The sequence below is a fragment of the Podarcis filfolensis genome (genome assembly GCF_964270895.1).
Source record: "Podarcis filfolensis genome assembly, chromosome: 8".
Taxonomy (NCBI): Eukaryota; Metazoa; Chordata; class Lepidosauria; order Squamata; family Lacertidae; genus Podarcis; species Podarcis filfolensis.
The window spans coordinates 84,149,427-84,172,377 of NC_139611.1; the positions used below are offsets into that span (position 1 = coordinate 84,149,427).

Consider the following 22,951-nt stretch of genomic DNA (forward strand, 5'->3'; position numbering starts at 1 on the left):
GTGTACAAACGCAGGCTCCCTCGGCCTATAGAGTGAGATGAGAGCCGCAACCCCAGAGTCGTCTGCGACTGGACCTAATGGTCAGGGGTCCCTTTACCTTTTATGTCACTGAAAGAATCATATATTCTTTTTTAAAAAAAATTCATTTGTTTCTGCAACCACTGGTCTGTTCAACTTTCACCTTCGTAGTTCTGTATGAAATATTTTCCCCCGTTGTTATCCACACTCCGATAAGTCCATTTTCAGTTTCTGCTCACAGGAGCCATAATACGCCACATCCCAAACAAAGAGACTCCATTAGCAGACATCCGAAATGCCCCTCTGTCATCTCGCTCCATATCCCAACATGCTGGTTCCTCTGCAAAAACACAATAACTCCAGTCCAGAATTCTTTCCATCCTTCTGCTGAGGGCAGCTGTCATAGTCCTCACCCAGTTAATATTATGATTGAACCACAATGACAGCAGAATGCTCTTCCAGGTTCGCTTGCGTATTTCAAAGAGTTGCCTTTCAGGGAAGATTTGCCAGGTAAAACTGTAAGTACAAGTATATCAAAGGAGAATAATAAAGGCTCACCTCGCCCTGGGGCTATACAATTAGTCCATCAATTAATTCAACAAGCGGGTCAGTCCTTTGTGCTGTTAAGAATCACATATTCTTACCTGTTTACTACCTGCCTCCATTCCTGAGTAAACAAAAATACTCTGGAACAGTTATCCGGAAACACTGCACACTGAACCTTACGTACCTGGGAAGAATCCCTGCTGAATTCAGCGGGTCTTACTTCTGAGTAGGCATAGCTCAGATTGCAGGGCAACAAGATGACCAAATACAATGATACGATATCAATATACACTCTTTATATAATATGAAATATATGAAATCACATAAACAGAAAACTTACGAATCTCTGAAAGTCACAAAATATGCACTCTTAATGGATTCTCTTGAAAATATAAAACCTAATAAACATAAGTCTTATAAGTCTCTGAAGACTATGCAAGTCTCTGAAAGAAGCAATTGAGGAGATTTCACCCCTCCCATATCCAAGAATCTCCTGATGAGTCTGCTGATTCTCCAGAGAGGAGGGGCAGTGTTCCGCTCTCTACTTATTCCACTCCAGCACCACATCAAAGAGTCAGTCAGTCAGTCAGAGTGTCGGAGAGAGAGAGACTGAGTGTTAGAGATCGTGTGTAGAGATAAGGTTGCTGCTAAGAGCAGCTGCAGACACTCAGTGCAGTGCAGCATTCATTTATGCTTAGACCTCATTTAGCTCTGTATCTAGTTGTATAATAGTTGTAGATAGAATAAAGAAGTTATTCTACAGAGCTGCTCTCCAAGTCGTTTATACTCTGCTATACTCTGCTGTGTGACGACTGTCTTCTTGTGGAAGTGAATCCGGTGTTCACAACTCTAGGCTGTGAGTCCACAGCACTTTGACCTGTTCCTGTGCAGAAGGTGGTCTCTAGAAGTGCTACCCCGCTCAACTAGCCCAGTCGGGGCTGAAGTGGGTGAGTCCAGTTGGTGGCACTGGCTGAAGGGCAATGCTGACAGTAATGTACTGTATCAGATTCTTATCTGGCAAAAACAGGCTTTAAAGCTTTGTTTATGGCATCCAGCGCTGCCGAAGTAGTTCATAAACAGACGTTGTGAACAGTGATTACGGATATACCCACTGTTTCGCGGAATTCTTCTTCAGCACAGCAGAAGGATACAGAAATGCTTCATAAACCCATCTATATGGTGAATGGAAACGTATGACAACAATTGCTATGGAGCAGTGGTCATAAAGTTATGTGGTCAACACGGGAGTTAAATTGTTTGGTTAATAGCTCAGATTGCAGCAGACATTCTGCACCTCCCATCCTGTGACAAGCGGGGAAAATCTTCCTGGCCAAACGTTACAGATGTAGCCTTATTAGACTTTACCGACTGGTGGGGTCTGTGTTGTTTCCGGAAGGGAGAAAGGAAGTCAAATGACACCGAGGTTGATTCAGAGAAAGAGTTTATTCTGCTCTCCGGATAGCAGAAGGCACTTGCGTGGTCAGTTCACAGCAAGTCCAAAGAAATGAGAAATTTCATGCAGTATATATATCCTCCAGGCACCCTCTCCCCCCTTCCCCAGGAATTCAAGGACGTCAGCTTATACACGTAAGTTGACATCCATGACCATAAACAGTTATTCCTGTTCTGGCACTCTTGACCATAAAAGTTGTTCCTGTTCCTATACTCTTATCTTGGGGCAGGAGGTCACCAACTCCTGGTGCCGTTCCCGGGTCTCTTGTCAGACTTCACAAGGTCTGTGCGTCTTTGTGGTCAGGATGTAAGATAAGACCCAGACGTGACATCCCTGCTGTACTGGAACTGGCAAGGCCACTCATTGCCGTCACGGACTGATAAGGGAGAGGGCTTTGAGCACTTGTTTATACAGCTGGGTTTTCTGTTTATACATTGACACAAGCTCAAGCTTCCTGAGCTTGAAAAGCTCAAGTTAATGCATTTTAGAAATGCTCCCTTGGAGGAGGAAAAATGGGGATTTGGGGTCAGTTTCAAACTGACTGCACAGAAACCCGTTCCTTCACCGGAAGCAGCCACCTGGGGTCTTGCAATGGTACAGTTGGCCGCCGCTGCTTTCGGAACCAGTGGAGTCGGGGCTGATCCTCACCTTTCTCTCTTGCAGTTCCTGAACTGCGGCTGACTCCCCAGACCCACGGACCTCGCATCCTTCCCCGCAAGGCAGAGAAGAAGCAGAAACCCGTGAGTGCCTTGATCATCCACACCTGTATTCCCCAAATCGGCCGCGTTGCCTGGGGACTCGCCTTTGCTCAGCGCTTCCCAGCGGAGAGGTGATGGTGGTTTTCCTTGCTGCATCCCCTTTGCCAGGTTGCTGCGCTGTGGGAACCACCGCTTGAGGCTTCGTTTGGCCGCTGGCTGGGCTTTCTGCCTTTGGCTCGGAGGGGCTCAGAAGTTGAACATACCTGTGCTCTGAAAATCCCTTATTTTGGCTGCTGAGCCCTTATTTTCAAATCTGTAAGTTGACAGCTATGCTTTCGTCGGTACCTTTATGGATAACTGTTGTCTCCCTCTCTCCCCAGGAGAGGGTGCTCTTCAAGAAGGTTTTCAACGAGTGCCCCTTACATGTCACCTCGGCTACTGCGTGGACCCACCCAAATAGCAACGGTAGGGCATGGAGGGGCGAGGTCTCTGTTGGGGCCATTTACTGGGCGGTGGGGAACCGGGAAAGCTGAACCAAACTCAAACAATCACACCCGTCTCGTAGAATGACTTTAGACCGGTCTGCTCACCAGTGCTCCACACTGGCACCAAGGTTCTAGTTCTCACTGTTGTGCACTATACCATCACCCCACCTGCCCTCTCACACTTCCTTTTGTGCTTGTGCCAATCCGCTCACTGACAAACTCCCCCTTTAGGTAGGGTTGCCATAAGTCCTCTTTTTCCAGGACACGTCCTCTTTTTTCAGGATTAAAATTGCTGCCCGGGCGGATTTTTTTAAAATTTGGCAAAATGTCCAGCAGAGTCATGTCAGATGGGTTTGGTGGGAGTTCTAGTCTGAAAATCTAGAGGACACAAGGTTGGGGGAAGGCTGTTCTAGCGCCTTAGACTCAGAACTGAGGCACCTGGCTAAGCTAGTCAGCTGAGAGACTAGCAGAGAATCACAAGAGAGCAGCATCTTAAACTAGCTAGTAAAGGTAAAGGGACCCCTGACCGTTAGGTCCAGTCATGGCCAACTCTGGGGTTGTGGTGCTCATCTCGCTTTATTGGCCGAGGGAGCCGCCGTACAGCTTCCGGGTCATGTGGCCAGCATGGCGAACCAGAGCAGCGCACGGAAACGCCGTTTACCTTCCCGCCGGAGCGGTACCTATTTATCTACTTGCACTTTGACGTGCTTTCGAACTGCTAGGTGGGCAGGAGCTGGGACAGAGCAACGGGAGCTCACCCCGTCGCGGGGATTCGAACCGCCGACCTTCTGAGCGGCAAGTCCTAGGCTCTGTGGTTTAACCCACAGCGCCCCCACGTCCCTCTTAAACCAGCTACATGTTGTATTAATCCCTTCTCTTGTGGCTGAACTCAAGGGACGCTGGCTCCGCTACAAGATCTTGGAGAAGGAGTCTGGGAGGGCAAGCGTTAACACCCCACTGCCCATATGGAGAGGCCATATGTACATGCTAGACCATGGGTAGGCAAACTAAGGCCCAAGAGTCTCATGCCCCATTTAACTCCCTGCTGCATTCCTCCCCCATTTTTGCAGAGCTGCACTTAATTCTGGGGGCTGAAGAAGGGATATATGCCTTGAACCGGAGCGAGGCAGAGCCCACCCTCGAACTGGTAAGACAAGAGGAGGTGCTGTGGGGGGGCCGGGGGTCCGAAGGACAGGGAGTTTGTTTGTGTGGAGGGATGCAAAATGGAAAAAAGGACCACTGAGCTTTGATAGCATGCAAGCCAAATTCTGAGCCGATAATCCCTTAGTGTGCATCAGTTATCCCCCAAAACACATCATAATCACCATCACTTTGCGGAAACAATTGAAGACTATTATTATTATTATTATTAATTGAATTTATATACCGGCCTATACCCGGGGTCTCAGGGCAGTTCACAGAATAAAATCAAAATATGAAACCACAAAATACATAATAATAATAAAAAAACAACCCAATAGCCCCCCCCCCCGTATTTTAAAGGGCGTAGGACATGAGTAGGTAAACTAAGGCCCAGGGCCAGATCCGGCCCAATCGCCTTCTAAATCCGGCCCGCGGATGGTCCGGGAATCAGCATGTTTTTTATTTAAAACGCATCTCTGGGTTATTTGTGGGACATAGGAATTCGTTCATTCCCCCCCTCCAAAAAAAATATAGCCCGGCCCCCCACAAGGTCCAAGGGACAGTGGACCGGCCCCCTGCTGAAAAAGTTTGCTGACCCCTGGCATAGGATGTAAATCAGGTCAACCAAAGGCCTGGTTAAAAAGGAACATTTTTGCCTGGTGCCTAAAGGTGTATAATGAAGGCGCCAGGCAAACGTCCCTGGGGAGAGAATTCCACAGATGGGGAGCCACTACAGAGAAGGCCCCGTTCTTGTGTTGCCACCTTCCGGACCTCTCGAGGCTGAGTCACACGAAGAAGATGCTTTTGTTCTGACAGAGTCTCCCAGCTGGTTAAATGGCTCTTTGCCATGAGCTGTCATTTCATAGAATTCTGGAGCTGGAAGGGACCCCGAGTGTCATCTAGTCCAGCCCGCTGCAATGCAAGAATTTTGCCCACAGCCATCCTTGGGTTGGTTCGAACCACCAATCTTCCGGTTAACAGCCAGATGAACTGACTTATTCCTAGGGCTTTAGATTTTTTAAAAAAACGTATCTGTTGTTTTTGTGATTTTAACTATTTTATGTGTTAAAAACCACCTTGAAGTGGTGGTTTAGAAGGCAATTAATAGATCAGTAATAAAAATAACAATAAAAAAATTATAATAATCCAGGTATTAAAAATTGTGGATTCGCATATCTCAGTTGAGGCAAGCATAGACCTGCTCTGTCTGCCTTCAGAAGCAGTGCTTGGCCTCAGTTTGCTCCATCTGTAAAATGGACACAGTAGGCAGTCAGTTGTCATGATGTTGGTTGAATGGATCAAGTGAAAGCCTTGAAATTTAGGAATAAGTGTGGGTTGAGGCACTATCACAGAATAACAAAACAGTGAGAATCTTCCTGCCAGCTTCACCCTCATAATAATAATAATTTATTATTTATACCCCACCCATCTGGCTGGGTTTCCCCAGCTACCCTCAGCACTTAGATGGGGCTTTCTGACCATTTGACGTGCTTGATGTACATTTCATTAAAACTGCCTTGCACTTTTATCTCCATAAAACCATAGGAATGCATTTAGAATAAATTATAATACAACTATAACCTTTTTAAGACGATCGCCGAAACAGACACTAAGAATAAACTACACTTAAAAATCAGCCATGCGGTTATTGACTTGGCAGTGTGGGATAAAAACTGCAGAGCGGCACAAACCCACCCAAGGGCACTCTGCAGTCTTGAAAATGCCTGAACCAGAGGTCTAAAAATCAATAGCAAACGAGCCTGGCAAACTTCCCTTGGGAGAGAGAACCAGGTGAGAGGAGCCACCACCGAAAAGGCCCCGCTAAATAGTTTTCATGTTGCATTTCCCATATCCTGACTCCTGTTTCTTCTCTCCCTCTTCCATCCCTGCCGCAGCTCTTTCACAACCGCACAACTTGGGTTTACTGCATTGGGAACGTCCTCATGTCGCTTTCTGGTGAGTTGATCCCTGCAGGATGAAGAGTGGGTGAATAATGTAGAAAGCCAAGTCAGAGCGGAATGGAGAGGGATAAGGGAAGCGCTCTGGGTGTGCGGAGAGGAAGGCTTTGCAGGGCAGAGGGCTGGATGGGCAAGACCAGTTTAGATGCCTGCAAGTGTGAAATATACTCGGAGTCGAGAGTGGATTTCGTGCTCTTTATTCCGCTCATAGTGGTGAGGAGGAATGGAAGTTCCCCCAGAATGTCTGCTTTATATACATTATTTACACAATGGGCCCCACGTGATTGGCTAATTCCGGAATTCTCCTGTAGGCCAATCGGGTTGCGGATTCACTTCCACTTGGAGCTGGATTGGGTGGCTCCTGCGGACCAATCATACTGCTGCATTGTTCTAGGACCAATCAGACTGCTGCATTTTGGATCCTATTGTTCTAGGACCAATCAGACTGCTGCATTTTGGATCCTATTCAACTCAGTACATAACAAAGTGCTAGGATAAAACTCAGGTGGGGCTTGGGAACAGTGTTGCCCATGCCTGGCTGAATTCTAGTAAAACATCCTTAGCAGCATTAATAACTGAAGAACTTTGCTGGATTAGACCAAAAGAGACCTTTCTAGTTTTCTCATAGTGGGTACCCAGATGTAGCAAATAATCATTTCTTAATTATTTGCTTATTTTGCAAATGCAAAAACTGCATTACAGCCCGAGACCACAGGATAAAAATTAATCACACACGAAATAAGAATTCAAAAAACAACCAAGTCGTCCCTGCAGATGCCCAGTTAAACATTTCACAAACGGCTACCTGATGCCTCTGGGGATGCAGTCTTAAAACAAAAAAATAAATAAATCATCAGCTGGTTGCCTGAACTTCATGATGCAGGGCACCTACCTGATTTCTAATCCTTTCCTGCTCAGATAAACTGCCTCTGAGCTTGGAGGCTCTGTTGGGCCACCTTGACTGAAAGCTGCAGACAGGCCACTCCTAGTTAGCTTGCTCTTGGGAATACCATCTGCGGGGCCTGAATGGAGTAACTATCCACACCCTTGGAGGATCACCATATTTTTCGCTCCATAAGACACACCTAGTTTTTAGAGGGGGAATGCAAGAAAAAAGAATTCTTTAAAGGGAGCGCTGAGCAGAGCCTGTATGCATCCCAGGCTCTGCTCGGCGCTCCGTTTCACGAGCCGTGAGGAGCGTGTGTGCGGCACTTGCAGGCTTTTCCCCAAAGAGGGAGAAAGTCAGCCCATCACTGACAGGCTGCCTTTCTCCCTCCTTGGGGAAAAGTCCCCAAGAGCCGCACACATGTTCCATGCGGCTCTTTAAAGGGAGCGTGGCTCTTGGGGGCTTTTCTGGGAGGTGGGGGGAGCTCTGTCCCTTCCCTCTGTCCCTTCCCCCACCTCCCGCAAAAGCTAGGGATAGCCCCGCGAAGTCTTTGCAGGGCACGGGGGTGAAGGCTCCCCGTGCCCTGTGGAGGCTTCGCGCAGCTAAGCCAGAAGCTATAACAGCTAGAGGAAGCACTGCACAGCACTCCCTCTAGCCATTCTGGCTTCTGGGATAGCCGTGCAGCCTGCATTCGCTCCATAAGCCGCACACACATTTCCCCTTACTTTTTAGGAGGGAAAAGGTGCTTCTTATAGAGCGAAAAATACGGTATGCCCGCTTGAAGCAGCAGTGACACTGATCCTTTTTTCTTTCCTTGCCCTCCTCTTCCCCCTCTAACCAGGCAAGGCCCCCCAACTCTTCTCCCACAACTTGCCGGGCCTGTATGAGCAGAGCCGCCGAGACCAGCGCCCCGGGATCTACATTTCCCCCCACCGGCTACTCCCCAGGTAACCCACGCCAAGAACTGTGGGACAAGGGCAAGGAGGAGTGCGAGTGCATGTGAGAACGGTTCTCCTTTTGCTCCGGCTCCATCAGCGCAGTATGGGGGTGCCAAGTTCTTTTTCTGGCAGTGCAAATCTTCATTTCAAAAGAGTCCCTGTTGTCATCTCTGGCTCACCATTTGCCACTTCCCACACCTGCCCATCATGGCCAGCTGACCATCAATCCTTCTTTCCTCCTTCCTCAGGAAAAACATCGTCACCACCAAGATCCCGGATACAAAGGGGTGCCAAAAATGTTGCACAGGTGAGTGCCATTCCTGACCTGCAGGGGGAAGCAGAGCTCCCATTCTCACACCCCAACCCTTCATGGTCAGGTTCATTGTCTGGGCTCACGAAATCACACCTATGGGAATTTTGAACGAATCCAGAATAAGTGTGGAGGTAGGGCTACCATTTACAGAGTGGAAAAATCCAGACACAAAACTTCCTGAGTTGTGTGGTTTTTTTGGGGGGGGGTCCAAGTTGTTGAGTATGCTGGTCAGTAATCGCAGAGTTCAAAGTTGGAGCTAACTCTCTATTAGCAAAAACACGATCTCCACAGACCATAGCTGTCAACCGTCCCTTATTTGGCGGGAAAGTCCCTTATCTCCCAGCGCTGTGTCCCGCTGCTGTCCCTTATTGATGATGTCCCTTAAATTTCCTGGTTTCAAAGGAAGCAGCTCCTCTCCCTCCCTCCCTGCCAGGGAGGAGGGAGGCTCCAACTGTGTTGCTTGGCTGTGTTGCTCACACAATAAGGAGTCTAAGAACGACTGGGGGGTGGAGCTTGTATGCCTTGTGCCAATCAAATCGGCCGCGTTGCCTGGGGACTTGCCTTTGCTCAGCGCTTCCCAGTGGAGAGGTGACAGTGGTTTTCCTTGCTGCATCCCCTTTGCTGGGTTGCTGCGCTGTGGGAACCACCGCTTGAGGTTTCGTTTGGCTGCTGGCTGGGCTTTCTGCCTTTGGCTCGGAGGAGCTCAGAAGTTCAACATACCTGTGCTCTGAAAATCCCTTATTTTGGCTGCTGATCCCTTATTTTCGAGGCTGCTGGTCCCTTATTTTCAAATCTGTAAGTTGACAGCTAGCTATGCCACGGACCTATCTGAGTTTCAGGCCTAATGAGCAGAGCAGCTCATTGCCAATGGTCTTACTCCATGAAAATCAGTTGCCAAGACTGTAAGTCCCTGCCTCTCCACAGCCGCCTAAGTCTCCTTTCCAGGGCTTTTCCCAAGCAATTGGAGACTGTGCCTGCTTTCAGCCAGCCAACCTCTCCTCTTCCCTTTTCATACCTTTCCTGGTTCTGGGAGACAATTCTGGACTTCTCTCTGCCACAGACTCTCCCCGCCCATTAAGCCCTGTCCCTTCTTCAGCTTCCGACACTTCCTCCTCCCAGTCTTCTCCCTCCAACCACTCATTGTGGTCTCCACCCCCATCGTTCTGCCCGGACGCTGAGGGCCTTCTGGCGGTTCCCTCATAGCAAGAAGCCAAGTTACAGGGAAGCAGGCAGAGGGCCTTCTCGGTGGTGGCATCCGCCCTGTGGAACGCCCTCCCACCAGATGTCAAAGAGATAAAAAACTACCAGACATTTAGAAGACATCTAAACTGTTCAGGGAAGTTTTTTAATGTGTGACATTTTAATATATTTTTAATCTTTGTTGGAAGCTGCCCAGAGTGGCTGGGGAAACCCAGCCAGATGTGCAGGGTACAAATAATAAATTATTATTATTATTATTATTTATTGTCACCCCCTGGCTCTGAGCCTTCTTCCCTTGGGGGTTCCCCGGCTGGTTCTTCCCACTATTCCTCTGCATCCCACCAATCCCAGACAGCCTGTTCCTCTTTTCTTGCAGCCAGGAACGCACAGACCGGCTGCTACTACCTCTGTGGGGCGCTGGAGGCTGGTGTGGTGTTGTTGCAATGGTACGAGCCCATGCAGAAGTTCATGCTGGTCAAGGTAAGGGCCTTTGTCTCTACGAAAGGGAAGAGAAGGCACAGTGAATGCTTTATGGCACCGGCAGAAGCCATGCCAGCTTCTGACCGGATCCTGGAATGTCCTGTTCTTTGGTCTTGAGCTCTCGTGCGAATCAGCTGTCTCCTACGAGAGCTCGGGACCAAAAACCAAGCGTCCTGATTATGACCAGCGGGATCATAGAATCATAGAGTTGGAAGGGCCATCGAGTCCAACCCCCTGCCAAGCAGGAAACACCATCAGAGCACTCCTGACATGGTTGTCAAGCCTCTGCTTAAAGACCTCCAAAGAAGGAGACTCCACCACACTCCTTGGCAGCAAATTCCACTGCTGAACAGCTCTTACTGTCAGGAAGTTCTTCCTAATGTTTAGGTGGAATCTTCTTTCTTGTAGTTTGGATCCATTGCTCCGTGTCCGCTTCTCTGGAGCAGCAGAAAACAACTTTCTCCCTCCTCTATGTGACATCCTTTTATATATTTGAACATGGCTATCATATCACCCCTTAACCTCCTCCTCTCCAGGCTAAACATGCTAAACATGCCCAGCTCCCTTAGCCGTTCCTCACAAGGCATCGTTTCCAGGCCTTTGACCATTTTGGTTGCCCTCCTCTGGACACGTTCCAGTTTGTCAGTGTCCTTCTTGAACTGTGGTGCCCAGAACTGGACACAGTCTGACCAGAGCAGAATACAGTGGCACTATTGTTGGAGGGCATGTTACGGTAGGGTTACCAGACGTCCCCGTTTCCCGGAGACAGTCCCCGGATTTGTGAATAAGTCTCCGGACAAATTCCATCCCTGGAATGTCCCCGGATTTCATCTCCCCCCCCCCAACCACCAAAACACAAACAGTGAAACGCCCCCCAGGCGGCTGATACATTGGGTATACAATATTCAATAATATCCATATTCAATAACACTCAAAAATAACATATTCAAATTAACCATATGTGCACTTCTATTATACCTTAACACTCCTCCTTCCACAAGGTTTATTTAACTTTTAACATTTTAATTGCCCCAGATTGTTCAAACCTACTCAAATAATTCAATATCTTCTCAAACCAATCCTCCTCTTTCTCACTGACCTTAAACTCCTTCATTCTATGTATCTTCACAGTTAGGTATTCTAAAATTATAATATTATTCAGTTTTTTCCTCCACTGGTTCACCCCTAGCTCGTCTGCATTTTCCCGGTTACTCGCTATAACCTATCTGGCTGCAATTACCATTAATTTTACCCATTTGCATTCCTCTTTTGTTTTTAACTCAGTCCCCGGATTTCATCTAATGTCCCCGGGAAACACAGTCTCAGCAGCCCGGAGCAGTTGGCTCTGGCTGGCTTCAGGAGCCGCTCGGAAGTCCCCATATGATGGTGGTGCAGCTTCCGGGCTGCCTCCACCTTCCCTGACCCCAGCAACTAAGCTGTGAAGGGAGGCTGCATGCTGCCTATCGGAGCAGCCTCCCAACTCCTACTTGAGCCAGTGTGGTGTAGTGGTTAAGAGCGGTGGACTCATAATCTGGGGAACCGGGTTCGATTCCCCGCTCCTCCACATGCAGCTGCTGGGTGACCTTGGGCTAGTCCCACTTCTCTGAAGTCTCTCAGCCCCGCTCACCTCACAGAGTGTTTGTTGTGGGGGAGGAAGGGAAAGGAGATTGTGAGCCGCTTTGTTTTGTTTTGTTTTGTTTTTTTTGGTGATTCAAGCGCCTGTTTTAATTCTTTTTTTTTTTAATAAATTTTTATTGATTTTCCAACATATATTAAGACACAATACAACTAACAGCACATAAACAAACAAACATATAAACACGTATAATTTCATAACCTCTTTTTCTTAAACCTTGTTTCAACGACTTCCCCATACCTCCCTTTTCTGCATCCCTGTTTTAAGCTTTTCCAGCAACCCCTAATTTCAATCACTTATAAGTCACTTTCTTTAATCTTTTTTCTCTTACCCAGTTATTTGTCACTGCAATTCTGTTTTACATTACCCATGACATTTTAGCACTCATTAATTTTACAACAGTTCTTAAGATAAACTTTAAATTTCTTCCAATCTTCTTCCGCTGTCTCTTTCCCTTGGTCACGGATTCTGCCAGTCATCTCGGCCAGTCCCATATAGTCTATCACCTTCGTCTGCCACTCTTCCAGCGTGGGTAGCTCTTGTGTCTTCCAATACTTTGCTAAAAGAACTCTTGCTGCTGTTGTAGCGCTTTGAGACTCCTTTCGGTAGTGATAAAGCGGGATATCAAATCCAAACTCTTCTTCTTCTACTACTTGCGTGCAAGCAGGAGTGGAGCGGGATCTCTCAGCTGTGAAGGGAGGCTTTACGCGGCCTATCAGAGCTTGGAGGGGGCGGGGATCTCTCAGTTAGGCAACGGGAAGCCTACCTTCCCAGCAGAGGGATCCCTGCCCCCTCCTGCTTGCACACAAGTAGGAGTGGGATTGGGGCTGCTCTGATGGGAAGGGAGGCATCGCTTCCCGAGCCTCGCCGCTGCCGCCACTCTCGGCCCTCCTTCTCCGCCTTCCATGCCTGACCCACCGCGCACCACTTCCCCACCACCACTGAAGAACCAACAACTCAGGGGATGCCCAGGGTCATGGAGAAAGGAGACAGAAGCCTCGGAGGAAGGGGAAACATGGTGGTTGAGGTCACAGTGGCTGCCCCTCTGCCACTGTTGTAAACAAAAATTGCCCTTTTCCCCTTATGGGGTATCCAAGAGCCCATATAGAGTCCTTACATAGGTTCCATATTGGTGGGAGAAGATAACAGAGGCCAACCAGAGAATATTGAGAAGCAAAGGAGCTTGTAAGCCTGATCTTTATTGATCTGTTGCAACAGGGTGCTCCCCTCACCCGCAGGAGAGGAGGAGGAACCCAGAAAAATGGCACGCAAGGCCTTATAAAGACTTTTGAAATTGCCACCCTGTAGATCAAGACCACCCCCAGAATCATACGTACATCACAGAAGGGGTGTCACCTAAGACCACCCCTCAGATACATCATACCTACATCGCAGAAAAGGCGGTCTAAAACAGAAATTTTAATGTTGTTTTTCTCCTGTCATTGTTTATCTCCTGTCTGGCAGGTTACTTGATTGGATTGCCTGGGGAGCCTGGCCAGTCTTTTGTAGTGATAAATACTTAGTTCCTGGGCCAGGTCACAGGCTCACACCCTATTCAAACACAGACATACCCTTAAGACAGGATTTGTGAAGAAAAAGACAATGGGGAGTCTTTTCCATTTTCCTTTGACCTTGCAGAGAAAACATTTGGTCAGTTTGGGACAGTTCGATAATCAAAAATGGTTCCAGGTCGGTCTTCCTGTGCTGATCTATGTACGTGCTTGGTTGGTACACTTATGAACATTTAACATATAACTAAGACCTCAAAATTCCTATCACACCACCGCCATTACTGCAGCATCAATGTCCCGAACATAGTATTTATTTATTTTATTTAACGTGTCCCCGGATTCATTGAAAAAAATCTGGTAACCTTAGTTGGCTTCTACGATCGCAGCCACTCTCCATGCAGGGCTACTTCTGCAGGCTTATCCAAGTGCCCTTCCCTTCCTTTGCCAGTATTTCGACTTCCCGCTGCCCTCGCCGCTTCCGGTCTTTGAGATGCTGACGTCCCCCAATGAGGAGTACCCAGTGGTCTGTATCGGAGTGACCAAGGGCCCCCCAGGACAGGCAGTCCAGTTCCAGATCATCAACCTCAATTCCCTCACTTCCTGGTTCATCGATGACGGCAGCGGTAAGAGCACTTGCAAGTGTGTGTGTTCGCAAAAGCACCAGGCTGCAGGCATATCCAGAGCTGGAGGGGCTGTATTCTAATCCAGAATAGGTGTAGCCAGGATTTTTGTTGGGGGGGAGCAGCCAAAGTTGTGGAGTTTTCCTTGGAAAATTGTGGGGGGGAAATAAATAGGAAATTGCAGGAATCAGGCTTTTGCTGGACGGAGTGGGTGGGTGCGGAACCCCAGATAATTGAGTATTTTTGATGCTTTTCAATAATATTTGTGGATCCAGCCCCCCCCCGGCTATGCCCATTCCCAGAGAAGCGGGGTGTGTGCTTTGCCGACCAAGCAAAAGCAGGTCTGGCTGCCTTGAAACAGGGGGAAACCTTAGCACCTGATGATTTAGAGGATGTAGAAATGAACACCGAACTCAAAATGCCCTATATATTTTTTTGTTATAAACACGTTTCTCAACAGAACCTTTGTGTACTGGCCCGGTCCAGGTGACACAGCTGGACAGCAAGACGGTGATGGTTCTGATGAACAGTAAGTACAGAGAGAGGAGGCGGTTGGTGGGTCGGCAGAGTGTCGCCTTCGTGCTTTCTTGCAGGCACCAAAACGATCTGGGAGCGGCCGCCGAGACCACATAACACCGGTCTTGAAAGACCTACATTGGCTCCCAGTATGTTTCCGAGCACAATTCAAAGTGTTGGTGCTGACCTTTAAAGCCCTAAACGGCCTCGGTCCAGTATACCTGAAGGAGCGTCTCCACCCCCATCGTTCTGCCTGGACACTGAGGTCCAGCTCCGAGGGCCTCATGGTGGTTCCCTCACTGCGAGAAGCCAAATTACAAGGAACCAGGCAGAGGGCCTTCTTGGTAGTGGCACCCACCCTGTGGAACACCCTGCCACCAGATGTCAAGGAGAACAACAACTACCAGACTTTTAGACGGCATCTGAAGGCAGCCCTGTTTAGGGAAGCTTTTAATGTTTGAGGCATTACTGTATTTTGATATTGTGTTGGAAGCCGCCCAGAGTGGCTGGGGAAGCCCAGCCAGATGGGCAGGGTATTAATAATAATAATAATAATAATAATAATAATAATAATAATAATAATAATAATCTGCTTTGTTTCCCCAGGGAGCGTCCGGTTTGTCAGCCTCGGAGGCGCACTGCTTCCGTGCCCCCCAGAACTCGCCTTTGACGTGGCGGTGGAGTCAGTCGGTGGGTCCTTCCGCCTGCCCTCTCCAGCCCCCCCCACCTGCTTGTTCCGCTTTACCTGGAGCCTATGTTCCCTTCTCCTTCTCTTCCAAGTTGTTTCTGAGTGGGTCCCAGAGAAAATTGCGTTTCGGGGTCCTGATACCAACAGCCTTGGTTCCCCAGAGCATCTTGGTGGCAGGTGTTAACTGGAGGGCTAAACGATTTATTTCCTCCCAACCTGCTGCCCCTTCATTCCTGTTCTCTGTTTGGGGTGGTGTGCGCTCTGGGCCACGCAGTGGCTTGATCGCTGCATAAGATATTGTGCTAAGTTAAGCTTTGGGGGGCCCTTTTAGCTTGAGTATGTTAGTGCTACTTCGGAAGAATTTCCTCCCGACTCCAGAGAAAGCTGTGTTAATGGAGAAATCTGAGGGCTCCCTTGGACAAAAAACAAGGACACCAACCAGGAATACCAGAGCAAAACAGCAGCCAGTAGGCTTGGTCTTGATTGAAGACTGTCGCGACAGGACTCCCATCTGCCACCACATGGAACAAGATGGAAGCCCCGTACAAAAGAGCCCCCAAACCTTTATTAGCTGCTAATCCCCATGTTACACCCTCCCCCAAACTACATCACGGTTATATCATGAAAGGGGAGGTCTGGTGGCCGTAATCTGAGCATCCTGGGCCCTGCCCCATGGTTCTCCTTGCCCTCCACCAAACACCCATCAAGAGATATTTACATTTCCCTGTTTCCCAGCCGAGTTCATCGCACTCTTTCGTCTTCATCTGGGTTTGCTATTTCTGGAATGGCTACCTGTCTGGCACTCAGGTATCAGGATGCCAGGAATTATCACTCAGGCAGAGGGGCTGCTGAGCAGCTGAGCTCACCTGTCTATATGTATTTCTGAAGTTTTCCCTGTGAGCCAGTGCATAGATACATTTATCAGTGAATTCTTACATTTGGTATTGTGCAGCAAAGGCCCTTTGAATAGATAGGAAGAAACTGTGATGGGGTGTTTTGTGGGGACAAATCACAAAAGTCACAAAAGCGATTGTGCTGATTTTGGCAGCGGGCTGCATGTGCATGATATCTGCTGGAGGGGCAACCGTCCTTTCAACCTATACATAAATTCCTGCAACAGCTGCATCTCCAAGCCCAGTGTGAGGCATCCCAAGTGAAACTGGGGAAGGCGACTGGGGCGGACTCTGAATTCACTTTTGCCTCTTTCTCTTCACAGCGGTGGTGCGGAACTGTGTGCACGCCTTTTGGTGCCATGGCGTGCAGATGTGGCCTCTTGGATCAGGACAGGTACAGCGGGATCGCCCCTTCTAGCATTGTGGCAGAGCTGGGCTTCTTGGGAGACCAGGCCAAAGGCCCTTAGAGGGGGAATTCCTCACTTCCCACAGCCTCAAACCCCTTCTTCCCCTGTTTTCTTGTGGACGTTCTGTCAGGCCAAGGTGCTAAGTGGGTTCTTATTTCCTCTTTCTGGAACCCTCCATCTTCCGCCCTCCCCTGCTGTCGCTCCCTCTACATTTTTTTTAATTTTTTTTGCAGAAATGAGAGTAAATCAAGCAACCAACCGCCAACCTTACAGGGTGTGCTTGCAGAACAGTTTCCAGCTCAGTAGCCGCTCTCCCCCTTTCTCCCAGACCCTTTACCCTGCTTGTTGCAGCAGAATACCATATTTTTCGCTCTATAAGATGCACCAGACCACAAGACGCACCTAGTTTTTGGAAGAGGAAAACAAGAAAATAAATATTCTGAATCTCAGAAGCCAGAACAGCAAGAGGGATCGCTGCGCAGTGAAAGCAGCAATCCCTCTTGCTGTTCTGGCTTCTGGGATAGCTGCGCAGCCTGCATTCGTTCCATAAGACGCAAACACATTTCCCCTTACTTTTTAGGAGGGGAAAAGTGAATCTTATAGAGCAAAAAATACGGTAGTCCTCTTATCTGTATCCAGGGTTTGCCCCCGTTTCCCTACACTTGATCCCAGAGGTATAAGATCAGGGGTTTGCAACCTAAGGCCTGGGGGCTGGATGCGGCCCAATCGCCTTCTCAGTTTGGCCCATGGACGGTCCGGGAATCAGAGTGTTTTTAGATGAGTAGAATGTGTGCTTGTATTTAAAATGCATCTCTGGGTTATTTGTGGGGCATAGGAATTTGTTCATTCCCCCCCCCCAAATATAGTCCTGCCCCCCCCCATGGTCTGAGGGACGGTGGACCGGCCCACGGCTGAAAAAGGTTGCTGACCCCTGTATAAGATGCTTGGCACGAGGCTAAAGGGATTGGGGGCTGGTTGCTGCTTCCCAATTGAACTTAGACTGGCTCCTTCTGCTGGCAGTCTGAGACCTTTCTGCTCAGACAGGCCTTTGAAAAACCAAGGAGAAGATAATGCCGACCGCTGGGCTGCCATCAGGGCACACTAGATTTTAATTGCTGGTTCTAGATGGGTTCTGGTGAATTTTAATTATTGTTTTTAAACTGGTTTTTCTTTTATTACATTTTAAATTTTGCAATGTTGTTTTTGAATGGTGCAAGTCGCCTTGAATCCCAGCTTGGGAGAAAGGTGGGAAACAAATACATTAAATAATAATAATAATCCTGACACAACCCCATTACTTCTCAGTTACAGCAAGAGGTGCAGGATCAGCGGTGGACTTTCCGTTCAATAGGAACCTCCAGGTAGGTTTCAGAAGGATCCAATTTTATCTGTATACAGTAGAGATACAATGACAACCACCACCTAGGTTTGGGACCCCAATGTGCCTTTGGGCATCTTGCACTTTGCTTGGTACCCTTCTTGGCACCCATCACAGCCCCCGTGCCCCTTCCAGTTCTATTTAATTTTTTATAAAAAAAAAAATATATGGCTGGTTTTGTGGCTGGGAGTATTGTCCCTCTTTGTTGGGGCCGCCATATTTTTTTTTCCATCCGTGCTTTGTGTTGTGTTGTGGGGTAGGGAGTCCATTGAATTTGAGCATCACCAGTGTTTATTCTGTGTCATGGGTATTCTGGGCTCTTTATCCAGGTCTGCCCCGATTCAGAAAACCTTCCTAGACTTACTGGGCTCCCTGAGCAGCTGTGCCAGCCCATCTGGGAGGGTGTACCCCACGATCTTGGGCAGGTTCATGCAGGGAGTCTCAGTCTGCAGCCCCTGTGACGGCAGATACCTCCTGCCCCCTCAAAAAGACCACGATCCAAACAGCTGCTCACCTGTGCCCTGTGCCAGTGTGGTGTAGTGGTTAAGAGCGGTGGACTCGTAATCTGGTGAACCGGGTTCGATTCCCCGCTCCTCCACATGCAGCTGCTGGGTGACCTTGGGCCAGTCACACTTCTCTGAAGTCTCTCAGCCCCACTCACCTCACAGAGTGTTTGTTGTGGGGGAGGAAGGGAAAGGAGATTGTTGGCCGCTTTGAGACTCCTTTGGGTAGTGATAAAGCGGGATATCAAATCCAAACTCTTCTTCTTCTTCCATCCTCTGCCAGCACTGTCGTGTTAGAGACCCGGCCTGTGGGCGATCCGAACTCTGCCAGCAACCTCTACGTGCCAGAATGACACTTGCCCCCGTCCTGCCTACAAGTGGAGCATGTGCGCCAAAACGCCCCCTGCCACCCTCTCCCTGTCTCTGACCCTCACAGACATGGGGAGCCTTAAAGGAGGAGATAAGGGGTGAGTGTATGAGAAGAGCCAGCCTGCCTCAGCACTGGTCCTCAAGGGCCGCTTAGTGTTCTGTCGTTCAGGGCCACTGGGCCTGCCTTATGGCCCCCTTCCCAACAGGCACAGCGCCACACACCAACCTCCTGGTTTCATGGGTCTTTCTTTTACGTATCACGCCACGCCAGTAAAAAAGCAATTTTTTTAAAAAAGCCTTCGTATTTTGCTTTCCTCGGAGCGGGCACAGTGCAAGGGGAACAACTGGGGAGCCCAGGAGTACCACGAAATATGAGCCAACCATGTCGGGAGGCCCTTCGTTTGAGGGTGGGTGAGGGAACTGGGAGGGCTGGTCCAAGAAGTCTGTATTTGGGCTGGTCAGTGACAGGCGGTGCCCTTTGAGGGCTGATTCAGGCTGCACCTCTGAACCAAATCAGGAACTGGGAATGCCAATCGGGAAGTGAGAAGCAGGAACTGACACCAGCCTTGTGCAGCTCGAAAAGACAGGGAGAGGTTGCATGTGTGTTTGTGGCTGGCTGTCCTGGGGTTGCCGGACCTCCAGGTCCAACCTGAAATCTCCAGGTTTGCCTAACCCTCTCCAGGCGGAGGACTTGACTCTCTAGGGTGGCAAGAGTGCCAATAATAACAACGTAATAATTAAGAAGATGGTTCATGCAGCTTGCAAGAGTCAGATGGGCAGGTAAAGGGTAAAGGTAAAGGGACCCCTGACCGTTAGGTCCAGTCTTGGACGACTTTGGGGTTGCGGCGCTCATCTCGCTTTATTGGCCAAGGGAGCTGGCGTGCAGCTTCTGGGTCATGTGGCCAGCATGACTAAGCCGCTTCTGGCGAACCAGAGCAGCGCACGGAAACGCCGTTTACCTTCCCGCCAGAGCGGTACCTATTTATCTACTTGCACTTTGACGTGCTTTCGAACTGCTAGGTGGGCAGGAGCAGGGACTGAGCAACGGGAGCTCACCCCGTCGCGGGGATTGGAACTGCCGACCTTCTGATCGGCATGTCCTAGGCTCTGTGGCTTAACCCACAGCACCACCCGCATCCCTCAGATGGGCAGGAAATTATAGCATTATTATGGCTGCAAATTATAGCATAGACACTCAGGGTGGGGTTGTCTTTCCTCCTCCTCCTCCACCTCCCTCTCCAAATTCACCTCTACCTATAGGGCCTCCTCACCCCATGGCATCATCGGGGGCTGCCCCCTAGATCTCAGGGTGTGGGGTGTTCCTGACCTGGCAACCCAGGTGTTAGAAACCAGGTGTTGCTAGAAACGCATTTTGTTGGCTGCATGCAAGGAAGACACACACTCGCCGGCCAGTTGCAGCAATCTATGGTTTTATTGGCAGGGAACCAAGCTTGCCTGGTGAGGGGCGGGGGAGGGGACAGAGTGGCACCCCCCCCCCGCCCACCCCCCAGTAACAGGCCTGGCTTGTTTTGGCACTGGCAGTAGACATGGAGGGTAACAGGATGGATCCGGGCAGGAGGGGAAAGGGGCCACCGCTTCCAGGAGAGGAGTGCGATGCACAATCAAATCCTGGTGCCCCCGGCTTTCGCCCCCCCCAATGCCCACTCACACACAACACACACACTGGGGTAGAGTTTCTAGGGTGCCTCCCCCAGCTCCATTGGCACAGAGGAGCCCAGGCACCACACAAACCATAAATAGCACGAGCCCCACAAATGAGACACAGATTTAAGGGGAGGGCAACACAGCAAGGGGCACTGAAGCAGGAGGGGGCTGCGTTGCTGGCAAACCCCCCCATGTTTGGGAACCTGGAACAGGGTGCCCACACCTCCCTCTCTCCCTCCTGCACTCACAAGCTTGCAGCGCCCCCGCCTGATTGCTAGACAACTGACAGACAGCAGCAAAATAACTCTCCTTCTCCTCAACCTCCTTGTGAATCTAAAACAGCGTTTGGCTCCCCCCCCCCCCCAAAAGGCCCTCCCCTCTTGGCTTGGGGAAAGAGTCCATAAAAGGCACTTGAAAGTGGGGGAGCCCTTTGACCCTAGAAGGGAAGTATTGCATGGACACCCCCACGGGACGGGAAATGGGCGGGAAGAGTTACTGGCCGGGTGCGGAACTCTTGGCGGCCCCGGGTGCAAGCCGGCACGCGCAGCCCTGAGCCAGCGGATTGCTTTCTTTCTCCAAAGGGCAGGAATCCTCGCCGGGTCTGAAGGAAGCCAGGCCTGGCTGCGGAAGGGGGGTTGGGGGGGGATATAAAGGTGGTGGCAGGGCGGGCAAGGATCAGGTGTGCCACCCCCACCACCCCCACTCTGAGGCACCATCGCTGCTGCCTCCCTCCCCCTGGCCGCGGGCAGGGGGGAAGAGGGCGAGGGAAGGCGGGTGGGCCCAGAGCGGGTGCCTCCTCCGGGGCACAGGGCGTGGAAGGGGGCCTTTAGCTAAGCTGGTCTTCATATTGCTTGCGGAAACAGTCGCCGGCCGGGAAGAAGTCCCAGCTCCGCTCCTGGTACATCTTCCAGACGTAGGACTCCTGTGGGAGGAGAGGAAGAGGCTACTGAGATGGACTAAGACGTGGGCAGGCAACCAGATCCGGCCCAATCGCCGCCTCAATCTGGCCCGCAGACGGTCCGGGAATCAGCCAGTGGCGTAGCGTGGGGGGTGCAGGGGGGGCCGGCCGCACCGGGCGCAACATCTGGGGGGGGGGCGCTCGCACTCGCAGCTCTCTGCCCCTACCTGGCTCACTCACTCTCTCTCACTGCAGTGCTGGCTGTGCGAATCCGATCCGAGCCGCCGGGTCACCGCCCACTGTGGAGGGGGTGGGTGCCAGGCGTGCGGTGCGGAGAGAGAGCGAGGGACTATCTGGGGGAGGGACAGTGCAGCGGCCGCCCAGCGCAGCACTGAGCGCGGGAGAGAACCACACTAGACCAGACCAGGCAGCAGCAAGAAGAAGCTGGCAGCGGCGGCAGGTTAGGGGTTAGGGGGCGCAAATTACTTGCCTTGCCCCGGGTGCTGACAACCCACGCTACGCCACTGGAATCAGCGTGTTTTTACATGAGTAGAATGTGCCCGTTTACTTAAAATGCATCTCTGGGTGATTTGTGGGGCATAGGAATTTGTTCATCCCCCCCCCCCAAATATAGTCTGGGCCCCCCACAAAGTCTGAGGGACAGTGGACGGCCCCCTGCTGAAAAAGTTTGCTGACCCCTGGACTAAGAGAAAGGGCAGCATCCCTGCTGGGGAAACAGCTAAAAACCAATGGGGAGGGGTGCTATATAATAAAAAATTATTATTATTAATAATACCCCGCCCATCTGGCTGGGTTTCCCCAGCCACTCTGGGTGGCTTCCAACAAAGTATTAAAATATAGTGGTCTGTTAAACATTAAAAGCTTCCCTAAACAGGGCTGCCTTCAGATGTCTTCTAAAACTCTGGTAGTTGTTCTTCTCTTTGACATCTGGTAGGAGGGCGTTCCACAAGGCAGGTGCCACCACCGAGAAGGCCCTCTGCCTGGTTCCCTGTAACTTGGCTTCTCGCAGTGAGGGAGCCGCCAGAAGGCCCTCGGAGCTGGACCTCAGTGTCCGGGCTGAACGATGGGGGTCGAGACGCTCCTTCAGGTATACTGGACCGAGGCCGTTTAGGGCTTTAAAGGTCAGCACCAACACTTTGAATTGTGCTCGGAAACTATTGCCCGCCTCCCGCTCCTGTTTCGAAAGACGTCTTCAGATGCATGTGGCCTGCAGCAGTAGGGCGGTTTAGGGTGTGAAACTTCCATTTTTTGCAAATTTATTCAGGTCTTAAAAATATCTTTCTGGGTGCGAGGAATTCAAACCTGCCGATATTTTTGTGATCGGACCATTTTTGGCTTGGAAAGTCTACGTTTGAAAAGCAGCACATAAACTGGTTTCGGAAAAACCAAAGAATTTTAATTTTATCTTCTGGAAATGCCAGGTAATGCTAAATAATAGTAATAATAATAATAATAATAATAATAATAATAATAATAATAATAATAATATGCAAGTACTTGGCAATCATTTTTAATGATTTCTGCGCAATTTCGCACACTTTTAACCTACCATGCAAAAGTAAATTATATTAATTTAACCAAACTTATCTTTTGAATTTCCAAGCCACGTAACAGCTTTTTAGCACCCCTCGTTTTTTTGGAATGTGAAAAGCTGAAAAATTCAGCACGCCCTACTGCAGCTGCCTTTACGGTTTCTTGGTGCTGCCCCTGACATGGGACTAGGCTGGG

The 22,951-nt window shown here is 49.8% G+C and overlaps 2 protein-coding genes across 14 annotated transcripts in view; one reads left to right on the forward strand and one right to left on the reverse strand.

Moving 5' to 3' along the window:
• The window catches only part of MAP4K1 (mitogen-activated protein kinase kinase kinase kinase 1), a 72,695-nt gene extending 53,761 nt beyond the window's left edge, over positions 1–18,934 (forward strand). For all 3 annotated transcript variants that reach the window (XM_083626991.1, XM_083626990.1, XM_083626992.1), the window contains 13 exons: positions 2,681–2,757; positions 3,096–3,180; positions 4,271–4,347; positions 6,239–6,299; positions 8,029–8,134; positions 8,374–8,432; positions 10,015–10,118; positions 13,714–13,888; positions 14,346–14,414; positions 15,008–15,091; positions 16,306–16,376; positions 17,695–17,750; positions 18,554–18,934. In XM_083626991.1, the coding sequence (XP_083483117.1) occupies positions 2,681–2,757; positions 3,096–3,180; positions 4,271–4,347; positions 6,239–6,299; positions 8,029–8,134; positions 8,374–8,432; positions 10,015–10,118; positions 13,714–13,888; positions 14,346–14,414; positions 15,008–15,091; positions 16,306–16,376; positions 17,695–17,750; positions 18,554–18,623 (1,094 nt within the window). In that variant the 3' untranslated portion in view covers positions 18,624–18,934. The remainder of the gene's footprint in view (positions 1–2,680; positions 2,758–3,095; positions 3,181–4,270; positions 4,348–6,238; positions 6,300–8,028; positions 8,135–8,373; positions 8,433–10,014; positions 10,119–13,713; positions 13,889–14,345; positions 14,415–15,007; positions 15,092–16,305; positions 16,377–17,694; positions 17,751–18,553) is intronic.
• A 1,118-nt stretch (positions 18,935–20,052) lies between these two features.
• Positions 20,053–22,951, reverse strand: part of RYR1 (ryanodine receptor 1) — a 228,207-nt gene continuing 225,308 nt past the window's right edge. For all 11 annotated transcript variants that reach the window (XM_083626671.1, XM_083626668.1, XM_083626667.1 and 8 more), the window contains one exon: positions 20,053–21,226. In XM_083626671.1, the coding sequence (XP_083482797.1) occupies positions 21,131–21,226 (96 nt within the window). In that variant the 3' untranslated portion in view covers positions 20,053–21,130. The remainder of the gene's footprint in view (positions 21,227–22,951) is intronic.